The sequence below is a fragment of the Marmota monax genome, unplaced genomic scaffold (genome assembly GCF_021218885.2).
Source record: "Marmota monax isolate L192 unplaced genomic scaffold, Marmota_monax_Labrador192_F-V1.1 WCK01_AAM20220418_F8-fsc00090, whole genome shotgun sequence".
Classification (NCBI taxonomy): domain Eukaryota; kingdom Metazoa; phylum Chordata; class Mammalia; order Rodentia; family Sciuridae; genus Marmota; species Marmota monax.
The window spans coordinates 4107501-4120423 of NW_026695219.1; the positions used below are offsets into that span (position 1 = coordinate 4107501).

At 40.1% G+C, this 12923-nt stretch overlaps 1 protein-coding gene across 2 annotated transcripts in view; it reads right to left on the reverse strand.

The window, feature by feature from the left end:
- Positions 1 to 6017, reverse strand: part of Pld5 (phospholipase D family member 5) — a 421479-nt gene extending 415462 nt beyond the window's left edge. Inside the window, exon 1 of one of the 2 annotated variants that reach the window (XM_046432532.2) lies at positions 5640 to 6017. In XM_046432532.2, coding sequence (XP_046288488.1) covers positions 5640 to 5828 — 189 coding nt within the window. In that variant the 5' untranslated portion in view covers positions 5829 to 6017. The remainder of the gene's footprint in view (positions 1 to 5639) is intronic. The other variant, XM_058575187.1, reaches the window with a different exon arrangement.
- Between the last annotated feature and the right edge of the window lie 6906 nt (positions 6018 to 12923).

The window sequence follows — 12923 nt, forward strand, 5'->3', positions numbered from 1 at the left end:
TTCTTCGTTTAAATCCTTAAATGCTGAATTTGTGACTATTTTTTTTTTTTTTTGGTTAAAATGGTCTCTCCCCTCAACAACCATTGTTAGACATTTCAACTGTTCTTCACCATGTGCTGTACCTTAAGTTTTTTCACAGCATAATCTGTGCACGTATGAACCTTATGCAATCCAGTAACTTTAATGTTCTTAATATATATAAATATGTAAATATATTTTAAGCGTCTTTTCTGGGGAAGATCTTGCCATAAACTCTACTGTCTATGTTATCTAACCATCAATTTAATATGAGAGCATATGGTAGTTATAGATGTGTAGAAGTTCAAAAGTTTCATCAGATCTCTTGATTTAAAGGTGAAACAAAAGCATTAAAAACTGCTACATAGGGCTGGGAATGTAACTCGGTGTAGAAAACTTGCTTATCATGTATAAAGCCCTAGGTATCCCCAGCACCCCCATTCAAAAAAAAAAAAAAAAAATTAAAAAAACAAAGATCACATAGATTTCTACCTCAGATAGATACATAAGTCTGTAAGCAGATATAAAACTTTTAAAGAAACTAGACAGAAGTTGGTATGGGAAGTTAAGAAAAAGAAATCTTCAAATCAAATCATCTTGAGCTTCTCAAATTAAATCTATTAAATATGGTAAGTCACTGGTTATAATTACATTAAAATAAATCAGTAAGCCACACCCAACAGGGTTCAAAGAAACCATAGTTTCTTCAAAACAACTGCAATGTCAACCCACAGTGAGAAGAAGGAGTCCATTAGTGGGAAAATACAAGTTAGCTGTAGTAGTGACAAGTACAATAAATGGACACAACACTGAGATCCATTAAAAGATACTCAGGAGACACCTAAACATTCATTTAACTGTTGAGTAAGAAAGGCACAGTACTGTGTCTGCCTAGAGTGAGTCTGTTCCATTAATCAAAATCACAGGAAATAATCCTAGTAATTGTTCTTAAGTGTTTGCCAGACTATTTGTTTATTTGTTTGACTTTTAATGGAGCATTTTTAAAGATTCATTCCCTGAGGTTGAACTTTATCTTTCCCTGCTTTGCTGATCTGCTCTGTGGGGTATAACACTTTCATGGATCTGCTCTGTGAGACACAAATGACATTATATAACATGAGCCAGGACCACTGAGACCAATTTTCCTCTAATCTATTTATTCTTTGCTCATCATGTGAATAATTTATTCCAGTAGGAAAGTGTGCACTTGGCATTTATTTACTATTCACTGATAGCATAAACTTTATTAAAGTAGGTGCAAATTCACACTTAGAAGAGACAATCTTCTGCAAGTGTAAGACATTTACTAAATCAAGATACTATGGTTCACTGCAAGTATGATCATTAAGGAGTCACAAGCCGGGAAAAAAACAGGTGTTGGGGACAGGGCGCAAAGATGGCCTCTGCTTGTAGGGGCATGCAGAGAGAGTGAGAATCAGAAGAGCCCACCTCAGAATGAGCAGGAAGGAGCAAGGGAATGGCATGCTGGCCAGAGTAAGACACACACTGGACTGGAAACCAGGCAAAGGGACAGTATAATAGTCCCAGGACAGTGAGCTGTACTGTCTGGACAAAGGATCCATATGCTTTGGGTACAGCACTATAGGCAAGCAGGCTGATCACAAATGTGAAGTCTGGGAACCCTCTGGGTAGAGTGGGAAGGTTCTACATTATACCTAAAGAAAAGAGCTAGGCAACACCTGAGAAGTAATTACACATATAAGTACCTCATGTTGATCATTTCAAATGAGCCCAACATTACACTAAGTGCTTCATGTGCTGTGGTACTCTTAATAAGAGCTAAACAGGGGTGTTCTCCTTCTTTATCTTCCCTCACTCCCTTTGAAACAGCCTTGACCATAAACTTTCTTTGTCCAATAAGCATGAGTCAAATGGATGTATCACTTCTGGATGGAGCCTGAGAGTCTTCATTTGATTTTACCAACTTCCCCTAAGCTGCCTTGGTAATCATGAAAATGAGCATCAGGAATGAGCTTGTTTTCAAGTGAACCTGCAAACTCTTCAAGGAGGAATGTGAATTTGCATCTTGGTGGCGGTGAGCTCTTTTCCTAAGGTCAAAAATTAATAAGAAATGGAGTCAGAGTCTAAACCCAGGTCTGCCTAACCAGAACCCTTACTTTCAACCACACTTTAGCAAAGGCCAATTGAATATACAGAAGAGAAAAAAAGGCATCACCCTCTCCATAAATAGCACCAGGAGACTTTTAACTGGCATAAAACCCCCTGAGTAAAGGAGCCTCTGCATCTCTCCCCGATTCTAGAAGATAAAAAAGGTAATGATAAAAAGGGCACAGAGCATAAAGCACACCAGCCTAATGCCATGTCCTATGGGATAGTCAAATCCTATTAAATCACTGCCCTCAAAGTGACTTAGCCCAAAGAGGGCTGAGACTTGTGGAATTAGGGTATTACAGGGGTGGTCCTAGCCCCTTTTGCTTTGCTATACTGTAATTCTTCACTTCTGCATTGTATCTAAAGTAAAAATTGGAACCTATAAAGAATAAGACTTCCATTGCTTCCCAAGTCTAATGCCTTCTAAAGCTGTAGGCATTATGACAGAATAAGAAGCAGAATGTGCAACTAACAAGACAACATTAGGTATATGGCCAGTAATTTTACCAGAGTTCAAAGTCCAGAATTCATGACACAGAACACAACTTGCTTATACCTTTTTCAAATCATGATTTAGCAATGGAAAAATTGTCTACACATACTTCTTTCTTAATAAGTAGGTATTTATCTTAAGTACTGACCAATCAATGACAGGAATCAAATTTAAAGATGCATTGAAAGTATTCTAATCCTCAACCAATTCATGTCATTTTCCTCTTGCCCAACCTGGGGATTCATCCAGTAGCCTTTAAACCAGAAAGAGAGAGAGAAATTATTCTCACTTTTAGCAAAGTGGGTGGAAATGTATTCTGTAGCTGTCACTTTCCATCGTGGTATTGACTTTCAGATTAAGCCATGCCTCTGAAGTCTGGACAGAATCCACACACTGCCACTTCTCATCTCAGGGAATCCTGTTATTGTGATGACTGAATACGTATGTCATTTGAAGTCATAATTTATTTATCCCCTTAATACTTAGATTGGCTTTTAAAGTACCAGCAAAATAACTGAGAGGCTGTTTTCAGGCATATGATCTCCATTATAATTATTAATTCATTTTTAACATAATAAAAATGGTGGTCATCCATTTGATTAGACAATAAGAAAGGTGTTTTCTAAACCACCACACGTTGCCTTTTAATTTCTATGACACATTCATCCTAATTCCTGCAATATTTAAATGAGAAAGCACCACACAGGTTCAGAACATTGCCTACGATAAAGTTAACATTCTCATGCTTTGTGTGGCAACCATATACCAGGCTACCTTTGTTATGGGTTTTAAAACTCAAATTGGTCTTGATGTTTCAGGTAACATTGGTCTACCTGAAACACCACAGACTATGAAACCCAACATATATAATAAATACTGAATGCTTGAATTCAAGTAAAATTTATATCTTTGTATGACTTTAATTTTTATAGCACTTTCATTAATATTAATTCATTAAAAATGTGGATATCTCAAAGAGGTGGAAGAATATAACAAAACTCATCTGAAGCAAATCCCCAATTGAAAGTGGGTTTGAATACACATCTCTCTCGTGAAACATAGTTGAGAAAGCAGAACAAACACTATTCTTATTTTAATAACAAATGAGGTGATTGATTTTTTTTTTTTTTTTAATGAATGCAATGCTCTCTTTTGGAGTATCTGAGTGAAGAAATAAGCACAGATGCACACATGCTTTCCAACAACCAGCTCTTCATTTGCTTGATCTCTAATCCTCAGGAGAGGACCCAGCATCCTGTGCAAAAAGGTGAGGCTGCTGTGGCCCACATGGTAGGTATAATACTTTCAATTAAAATCTGGACATGAGAAAGCATTTAAGTATAATGCATGCAACATCTGTGACTCAAGAAGACACAGTTATAGACGGTTGCACTATTGATTTTCAGTAAGAGAATAAAGGAAACAGATCAGCTCAAAGCACGAGCTGCAAATGAACACACATTCAGGGTAAAAACTAAAATGAAGACTTGTTCTGTCACCATTCTAGGGCTGGATCATTTTTTCTTGGCACTAAATCAACAGTATCAAGAACTAAATTACATAAAGATGCTATTAGCCCCCTTTAAACTCACATCACCAGTCCCTTCGTTAATTCCAGAGTGTACGTTTTTAAATTAATACTGCTGTTGCTTTTCAAACAACTTGGCATCATAGAATCTCCAACAGTGACTTCCATGGTCTTATGGATCTCAGGCATCTTTCTGGCATCAATAAATGACTCTACACACAAGATAGAGCTTGTAAATCAACTCAAAGCTTTAAATTCAGGTTTTAGAATTAGTCATTCCGCGGATTTAATCAGGCCCTCAGGAAAAAAAAAAAAAAGGAACAGACCCTCCTTGCAAATTGTAATAGAGAAAAACCTTTTTGAAGGCTTCCTCCTGGGAAGCCCTGGGTGCTGCAAAGTCCACAAAAAGCCCTGGGGTGGGGGTGGGGCAAATGGGATTCAGGTTGGTGCAGCTGGAAAGATGTGTGAGTTACAGGAGTTTTGGATCTTATCTTTTTTATCATCATTGGCGTCATGACCCAAATACAAGGAAACCTCCACATTCCATTAACAGACTCAATTTGGATTCTGTTGTTCCAAGGGAAGAAAAGAGCAATTCTCCTTACCTAGTTGTGCTACACTCTAGAGATAATTCTTAGTTTCCTTTTAATATTTGGCTTAAAAAGATGCTGGCGGGCCAGATTTGCAAAACCCCGTGGATTCACAAAACACCTTTTTAGAAGGACTTTTTCCTTTCAGAATGGCCAGCCACAGGGGCTCAACCCTGGAACCAATAATACTGCGCGCCGAAGCTTGCACTCAAAATGAGTGGAGATCTTAACTTGCAAGCTCGCAGGCTCCCACCCTGCAGAGTAGCAGGTTTCGGGGTGGCAGGGAAGTCCGCTCTTTCTTTCATCTCTTTCCTTGCAACGCGCAAATCTCTCCCTAATTGGGCTTAAGTAGAGAAGATCGCCAGCTGCTCATCACACTGCAGAAAACTCTAATGACTTGTGTGCAGGCTCAACCTGGGTCTCCAGTAACAACTTTACAGTTTCATCAATTTTAGTTTCTGGACAGAGTGAAATAGCCCAAAAGGCTCAGGCAAACGCCCTCTAAACCCTCTACCGTACAACGCCGAGTTCCTCGTAGCCACGCTTATGGCACTTTCTACTTTATACTCACCTCGTACAGATACCCCCGCCCCCCAAAACAGAGTGCATATGAACCCTACAGCGAGAAGCTGGTGAGAAGGTCTGGGTTTGCAGGGGCCAAGCGTTGCCTGAAAGGGAATCCCCACTCCCTTCCCCCTCAGTCCCGTCATTAAGGCGAGAAACTGAAGGAGAAAAATCCCCGGGGTCGGACCGAGGAATCGGACGCCCTTGTCCCCGCGCCTGACTCCCAAACCCTGAGCGCGCACTGGCCACCACCTCAGGAGGGATGGGTGCTGCAAGTGCAAAGCGGAGGCCCCCGGGAGCGAGCCGTCCTTACATGCTCGAGTTTGTCTTTCCTCCGGAGCCAGACGCTGGCGCTGTAGTCCTGCTGCTTGACGCTGCTGTAGAAGTTCGCGCCCACTCGGGTCAGGCTGGGCGAGGGCTCCTTGGGGCGGCTTTTGAGCCTCATCTGCTCGAAGCCCTCGTGGGGGGAGGCCGAGAGCCACTCGTGCTGCCGGATCTCCATCCTGACATGACCAGGCGGCAGCCAGCGCGCAGCGGACTCGGGATGAGAGCAGGGCGCAGGGAGCGGAGCACTGAAGGCGAGCTGGAGGCCAAGCAGGGGTGGAGAAGGAGTGTGCGGGCTCAGGAGCGCGGAGTGCCGACGCCGGCGGGGAGCGCGCGGCTGGGCGGGAGGGGCGGTGGCAGGAGGAGAGGGGCCGAAGGAGCGAGGGCGGGGTCGGGACGGGGCGGGGGAGGGGGCGGACAGCTGGGGCGGGGGAATGAGTGATGCAGGGAGGAGGGGGAGCCTGCTTTGGGAGATAGAAGTGCCCGGGGAGGCGGCAGCAGCGGCGGCGGTGGCCGCGACGTCGCCTGGCGGCTGCGGTCCCGAGCCGGCGTTCCGCTCTCCGGCTGCTTGCTGCACCGACTGGGACCCGGGCCGGCCTGGGAGAGCGGCAGCGGCGGGGGTGGGGTTCGGTGGGAGGGGCCGCCGCTGGCCCAGCCGGCCCGAGCCCGCAGGTTGGTGCAGTGAAGAGTCGCTGCTGCCTGCCGGGGGCCAAGGCTGAGCGTGCAGCCGCCGCCCCTGCCACTGCGCCCAGGCCGGGCGGCTGGCTCCCGCAGCTACCTGCCTTTCTCCAAGCCCTGCGCTTCTCCCTCGCCCATTTTTACTGGAAAGCCACCAAGCAAGTGGAGAAGTGAGCGCTGTCTGAGCACCTCCTCCCTCCTGCTCACGGAGCGCAGGAATGGTTCCTGAGGAGACACTCAGGAAACCACCTCCGCCCTTTCCCGCCCCCATCTAACATGCCCCCTCACACCGCCCCACCTGCTCCAGCTTCTCATTTTCCCAAGCTAAAAGTTCACTAACTTCCCGCCTTGGGGACCCGTTTGTCCCGACTTGGGGGACTCAGAGCAGAGGGTGACTAGCACCCCCTAGAAAATGGCCAAGAGGAGAGGTTTTTTTTTTCCTTGAACCTTGCTTTGTACTTTCATTTGGGGCTGTAGAGATGCAGATCCCACCCTGGTGCAGTTCTCAGCGGGAAGGCTTGCTGGACCCACTCTGCTCTGGCCAGCAGGGTCCACTTTGAACAAAGCTACCAGAGGCTGTCCCCACCTGATCCTGGGACAGTAATCCAGCGCCCGCAAAAAACGCTGCGCCTATGCTTTGACCCTGTTAGGTGTGCGTTGCATGACTGCCACAGAGTTTATTTTCTTGGTTTCTAGAATGTACTCTCTCAAGGGTTTTTATGTATGCTTTCTCTCCTGAACCCCAAAAATATGATTAAAGTGACCATATTAATAATTAAATCTTAATCTATCTTTTGTTATCTTTGGAGTAGCATTTCAAAACATTTTTATTTGCCTTTTTTATGGAAAAGCTAAATCATAACTAGTGTTAAGGATTTGCCAGGTCCGTTTAAAAACTTGTGTAGTGGATGTAAATTTGAACAGCATTCCAGGGATTTTGAAGGGAGATGCAGAGGGCAAACTGAACTCTCTTCTACCCCTTTGCAGAATTGTTCGCAGGAACTGAGGGCAAACTGAACTCTCTTCTACCGCTTTGCAGAATTGTTCGCAGGAACTGTCCTGCTTGAATGATGGTTTCAAAGAAAGAAATTCAGTGTAGGAATCTGACAAACTTTTTGAGGACAATGATTGTCTCATATCTTTTCAGAGCCCCATATTGAAATATGGTATTTGTTCGGGGCAGCACTCAGTGGCAGGCCTTGGGTTCAATCCCCAGCGTCCCCCCCCCCCCACCAAAAAAAAAAAAAGATATTGTAGAAACATTAGTTGAAATAAAACCCTGCGAATAGTCAGTATGGGAATGGAGGAACTAAACACACCTGTTCACATTCACACACTTTTTGGTTATGCTAGATTGGTTTTCTCAGAAGCTGAATTGTATTGTGTGCCACCAACCTGTAGATTGTATGCAAATCTAAGAGCCATTCTTAAATATAAATGTTATTGACCCCATTTTTTCAGTAAGGGGTCTGAAGCTAAAGCAGAAACGACACTTCCAAACAAGGATTTGAACCAGGCTTAAAAGGCTGTAAACACTCTACATTCAATCGTGTTGTATCTCCCATTTTATATGCTTAGAATTTATTTAACAATTCATTGGCTTCCTCCAGGTTTTTACTCTTCACAGCTTTTCTTTTGCTTTCCAAAATATAAATACACAACTTAATTACAAATAATTATATCGTATTTATAGTACTGATGTTAGAAAAACCTGATTGCCCTTCTGCAAAGAATATTTCTGTCTTCTGCACTATGAGATAATACTATAGGTAATATGATAAATCCAAACCTTGATGTGAGAGATATCTAATTAAGAATAATAATGAAATGTTCTACTGTAGAAGAATTTAAACAAATGGTTTCCTTATCAAGCAAAGTTTTCAAATTGAATGGATTTTTAAAATCATACTCCTATAGAAAAAAAAACACTATGGTAGTTGCCACCTTCTCCATTTTTTGAAGAATACAAAGGTAGTCTTTGTGTTATGGCAAACTTTTGAACTGAGCTATATGATAATTGCATGGGTAATGTTTATTATGGTTCAAATAGCAGATAAGGCATAAATTTTTACTTTTTCATTCTTAACCTACTTACTATAGTGTGTCAGACATTGTTAAAGTGGAATTAACAAGTTTAAATAAATATGGGTGCATTCTTATGCACAATTATTTTTGTTCTATCTTGGATTCCTGATGGAGTTTATTGTTTATGGCAGTAACATGGAACTTCCTAGTTGACCTTCGAGATAACATTTTATATAAAACTGAACTCAATTCAACCTATTAGAGGGAAGAAAAATGGTATTCCTGAGGATGACCAATTATAATATGGGATTGTTGCACCAAAATATTGTTAAAATGATTTAAATTGTTGAATTAACTAACTCTCATAGCACTTTTTCCTGAGCATTTTTTCATAGCCCTTACATTTACAGAATGCAAATTAGATGTTACCCATTGGCTTCTTGGGAAATGGGGCCAAGCCTTGATCCTTCACTGGACTGATAGTGCCTTATGCATAATGAACACCCAATAAGCCATGGGGAGTAGATAGCCGAATGGCTACTAACACTTCACAACCCCTTTTTACTTCTTTATTTTCAAGAGCACTTGATATTATAATACCCATATTTTAATATCAACTTTTTAGTTGCTAAATTATACCTTTGTTGGTTTTCATTTGATTTCCATGAACTTCAAATTCATCAAATAAATGGGGATGTGTTAGTTATCTTTATGTTACTGTAGCAAATATCTAAGACAATCCACTTATAAAGAGAAAATATTTATTTTTAGCTCACTGTAATGTTTCATTCAGTGCATGATTCATTGGCCCAGTCACCTTTGAACCCATGGCAAAGCAGCACATCATTGATTGTAGTCACCAAGTGGTGGAGCAAAGTTGCTCACCTAGTAGTGGGGAAGTGAAGTAAGGAGGAGGAAGGTACTGGGGCACCAATATTTCTTTTTAAGGGCACTTTCACATTGCTTGGAAGACCTTCTACTAGGCTCTACTTTTTAAAGGTTCCACCACCTCCCAATATCATTGGGTTGGGGACCAAGCACTTAAATACATGGGCCTTTGAAGGACACTTATTCAAACCATAGTAGGAAAAGAATCATTGCTCTCAAATAATGACTACAGGATAAGGTGAGAAAATACTGTATAAACTCTAGAGCTCTCTGTTGTTCTTGGAACTCAGGCACAGGAATGTTTTCTGCATTATTGGAATGATAAGTTATCTTTTTCATCAGCAGCACTTATATCAATTAATCTTGATTGCTTACAATTAATTACAGAAATGGCACTCAGTCACAAATTTACATGTCATCAATGTTTATTCTACAAATACCTAAGTCACTATTGATATTTTATACAATACATTGAAACAATATTCAAGTAAAACATGTATTTACCGATTTCAGACTTAAACTTAACATATGCCATTGGCCGGGAATTGTTAATATTATCTGAATTAGGTATTTCGCATGATGTGGAACCTAAGACTGAAAGTGTCAAGAAGCCACTGGTTTAAACCTTTCACAACAATAATAATATAGTACATTTCCATAATAGTCACATTTATAGCTTGTGTTTATATCCTTTATCACATTTCCTTCTTGGAAAAATTATCTGAAAGCTCTTCTTAGTAGTTGCTACTGGCTCCAATTTTCAAAAGGAGGAAACTAAAGCTCATGGAGGTTACATGTTCTACCCAAATCCGTTATCTAATAAGTCATGGAGTATGTGGTCTAAAAGCTAGTTTCATTAACTCCAAATAATGAATTTTTTTGTATCAAGTCAGATCAAAAAAAGAATTGAATACTTCTTAGTAATTGTATGTTTTCTTTTTCACATGTCACTTTACCAAGCATTAGTAAGTTTTGTCAAAGGTATATTACTAATGAATAAAACATTTCAATAATTAGATCTTCCCTGATAGTATGCATTATGTCCTCCTTGATTATTTTTACACTATGCAAGACCATATTAAAACATTGACGCAAGAATGACTCTGTTCTTTATTGTCAAGAAGCAGATCCAGCAGCTTAAAATAGAATTACTTTTCTAAATCCATATGTTAATTATAAGGTTATTTCTGTAGAAAATTTGAAAAAATAACATTGGAACAATATTAAAGTAGTCTGAGATTGAACATTTTTCTTAAAGAATATGCATATATTAATATGGCACATTATTCATATCATATGAGGAGTGTCTTTATGCTACATTATTTCCTTTACCCAAGTAGTTATTATTGATTTGCTATAAAATGGCAATGAAGGTTTAAAAAAAAACATGTTAAATTATTAACAAAATGGATCTAGTTACCTACAGACTGATTTTAAACTAATAATTCTGATTTTTTTGCAGACCTATTCTGTGTTGGTTAATGTATTGGCCAGTTTTCAAAGGTATAATATCATTTGTTTCTCACAAAAATCCTGCAGAGTATAGAGAGTCTTAATTTATTTTATTTTGCTCTGACAGGATACAAGAAAATAGAGAGTTTATAATGAAAAGAAGTTCACTTAGCTCACAGCTTTGTAGGTTAAGATGACCAAGAGCATAGAAATGGCATCTGATGAGGGCCTACATGCTACATCATAACATGGTGGAAGGTGAAAGGGCAGGCAAGGGTGTGCAAAAGAGGAAGCAGGAGAGGCAGACTCACTCATTGTCATGGTATCACTTTTGATTAATGACATGAATACATTTACCAATCACTTCTCATTAAGCCTCACCTCCCAACATCACTACATTGTGGATCAAGCTTCCAACACATGAATTAGGAGGATCCATCCAAACCATAGCACCAGTTTACAGAGAAAGAAACAAAATTTCAGAGCTAACTTGCCCAAAAGATGCCTGGAATAAGAAGCAACAATACAGTTATTACACAAGGTTGTTCAACTCCAGATCTCTTCTCATAACACTAAGCTGTCAGGCCTTGCTTACATTTTTGGCTTCTCTGCTGAGCTGAGAGCCCCCACAGTGACCTGGAGAAAGCTGGGGAGTAGAGAGAGAGGTTAATTAGTCCCCAGGATGAGACCTTAAAGTCAGTTTATACCGATACACAGAGGCTTTGGTTTTATTACAAGCAGAACCAAATCAGATGGTGTTGGAATATTTCTGAGGGTTAGAAACCCTGATTTCTTGTGCCAGCTCAGTGGACAACCAGCCAACAGTAGAGACTCAACCATGTTGCTTTGCCTAGTTAATCTGTCAAGTTGTTATGGCTTGGTGATAAAGTTTGATTTTTCAGTGAAGTCTTAGACAGATCTATCACATCAGTGCAGAAAAATAGACAATAAATAGTTATACTGAAAAAGAAACACATAAAGAGGATAGTAAATGGTTAAATGGATAGTTTAGGACAACTAACAGCACCTAGTAGGAACCAAACAACTGAATTCTCCTAACTCACAGTGGGAATGGATTAAACTAATCAGACCATTGATTAAATTTGCACTTTATTTGGCCTCTGTGCTCACAGCCTTGGAATTAAATAATTGTGATTGAATGATTAAATAACCATGAAATATTAATCACATGCTTCACAGTTATTGTCCCTGATCATCTAAATTTCACTTTGATTATTATGTGATTCAGTTTTCTGTTATTATAACAAAATACCAGAGAAAATTATCTTATTATAACAAAATAACATGAGAAATTATCTTATAAAGGAAAAGGTTTATTTTGGCTCATAGTTTTGGAGTTTTGGGTCCATGATCAAGCAGCCACATTGCTTAGGTTTTCTAGTATGGGTGCGTGAGGGCAAAATTTGGGAGTAGGTAGTGGAACAAAACGTTTTTACATCATGATCCAGGGAACACAAAAAATAAGAAAAGGGGTAGGGTCCCAGAATTCCCTTCAAGGGCACACTGCCAGTGACCCAAGAACCTCTTTTTCAGCCCCACTTCCATCTAATTCTACCACTTTGGTTCTACCACCTTCTGATAGCACAACCCTGGGGACCAAGCCTTTAACACATGGTAATATTGTTGAATATTCCACAGTATCTGCCGCAGTATCTAGGATGATCTTTTATGGATATTACATGGTACCTAGTATAAAGGATATCTAACTCAACAGTAAAGAGTGAAATATCTGATGAGAATGCAAACCACACTTTAATGAATAGTTCTCTGTAGGTTCTTAAAACTGAAATCTAATCATAAATCAGGTTTGTGAGAGTGATCTGTATTTACTGCATTTAGGCATCCAGGAAAAATAGAATTTGACTGTAGTGGTGGTCATAGTTTTCACTTTTCTTCTTTTTTAAAGAAACTATTGTTGTTTAGAGCAGCAATATAGAATTAGTCAATGTCATAAAACTGAGCATCTCTGGCATCTGCCATCTGTGCACACATGCTAAAGAAGGGTTCACTGACTCCTACGAACAATTGGAGTCATTGTTTCTATGCTTAATCATTTAAACAAGTATAAGTAAATGTGCAACATCTCCATGCTGGTTCAAGTTCACTATCAATAGCTTATGTATAGTACAAATTTTTTGAAGGCAGGATGTGACATTTTCATTTCCCAACAATGATATTAAGAAAGCTCAAAATTAACTGCTATGCTCAG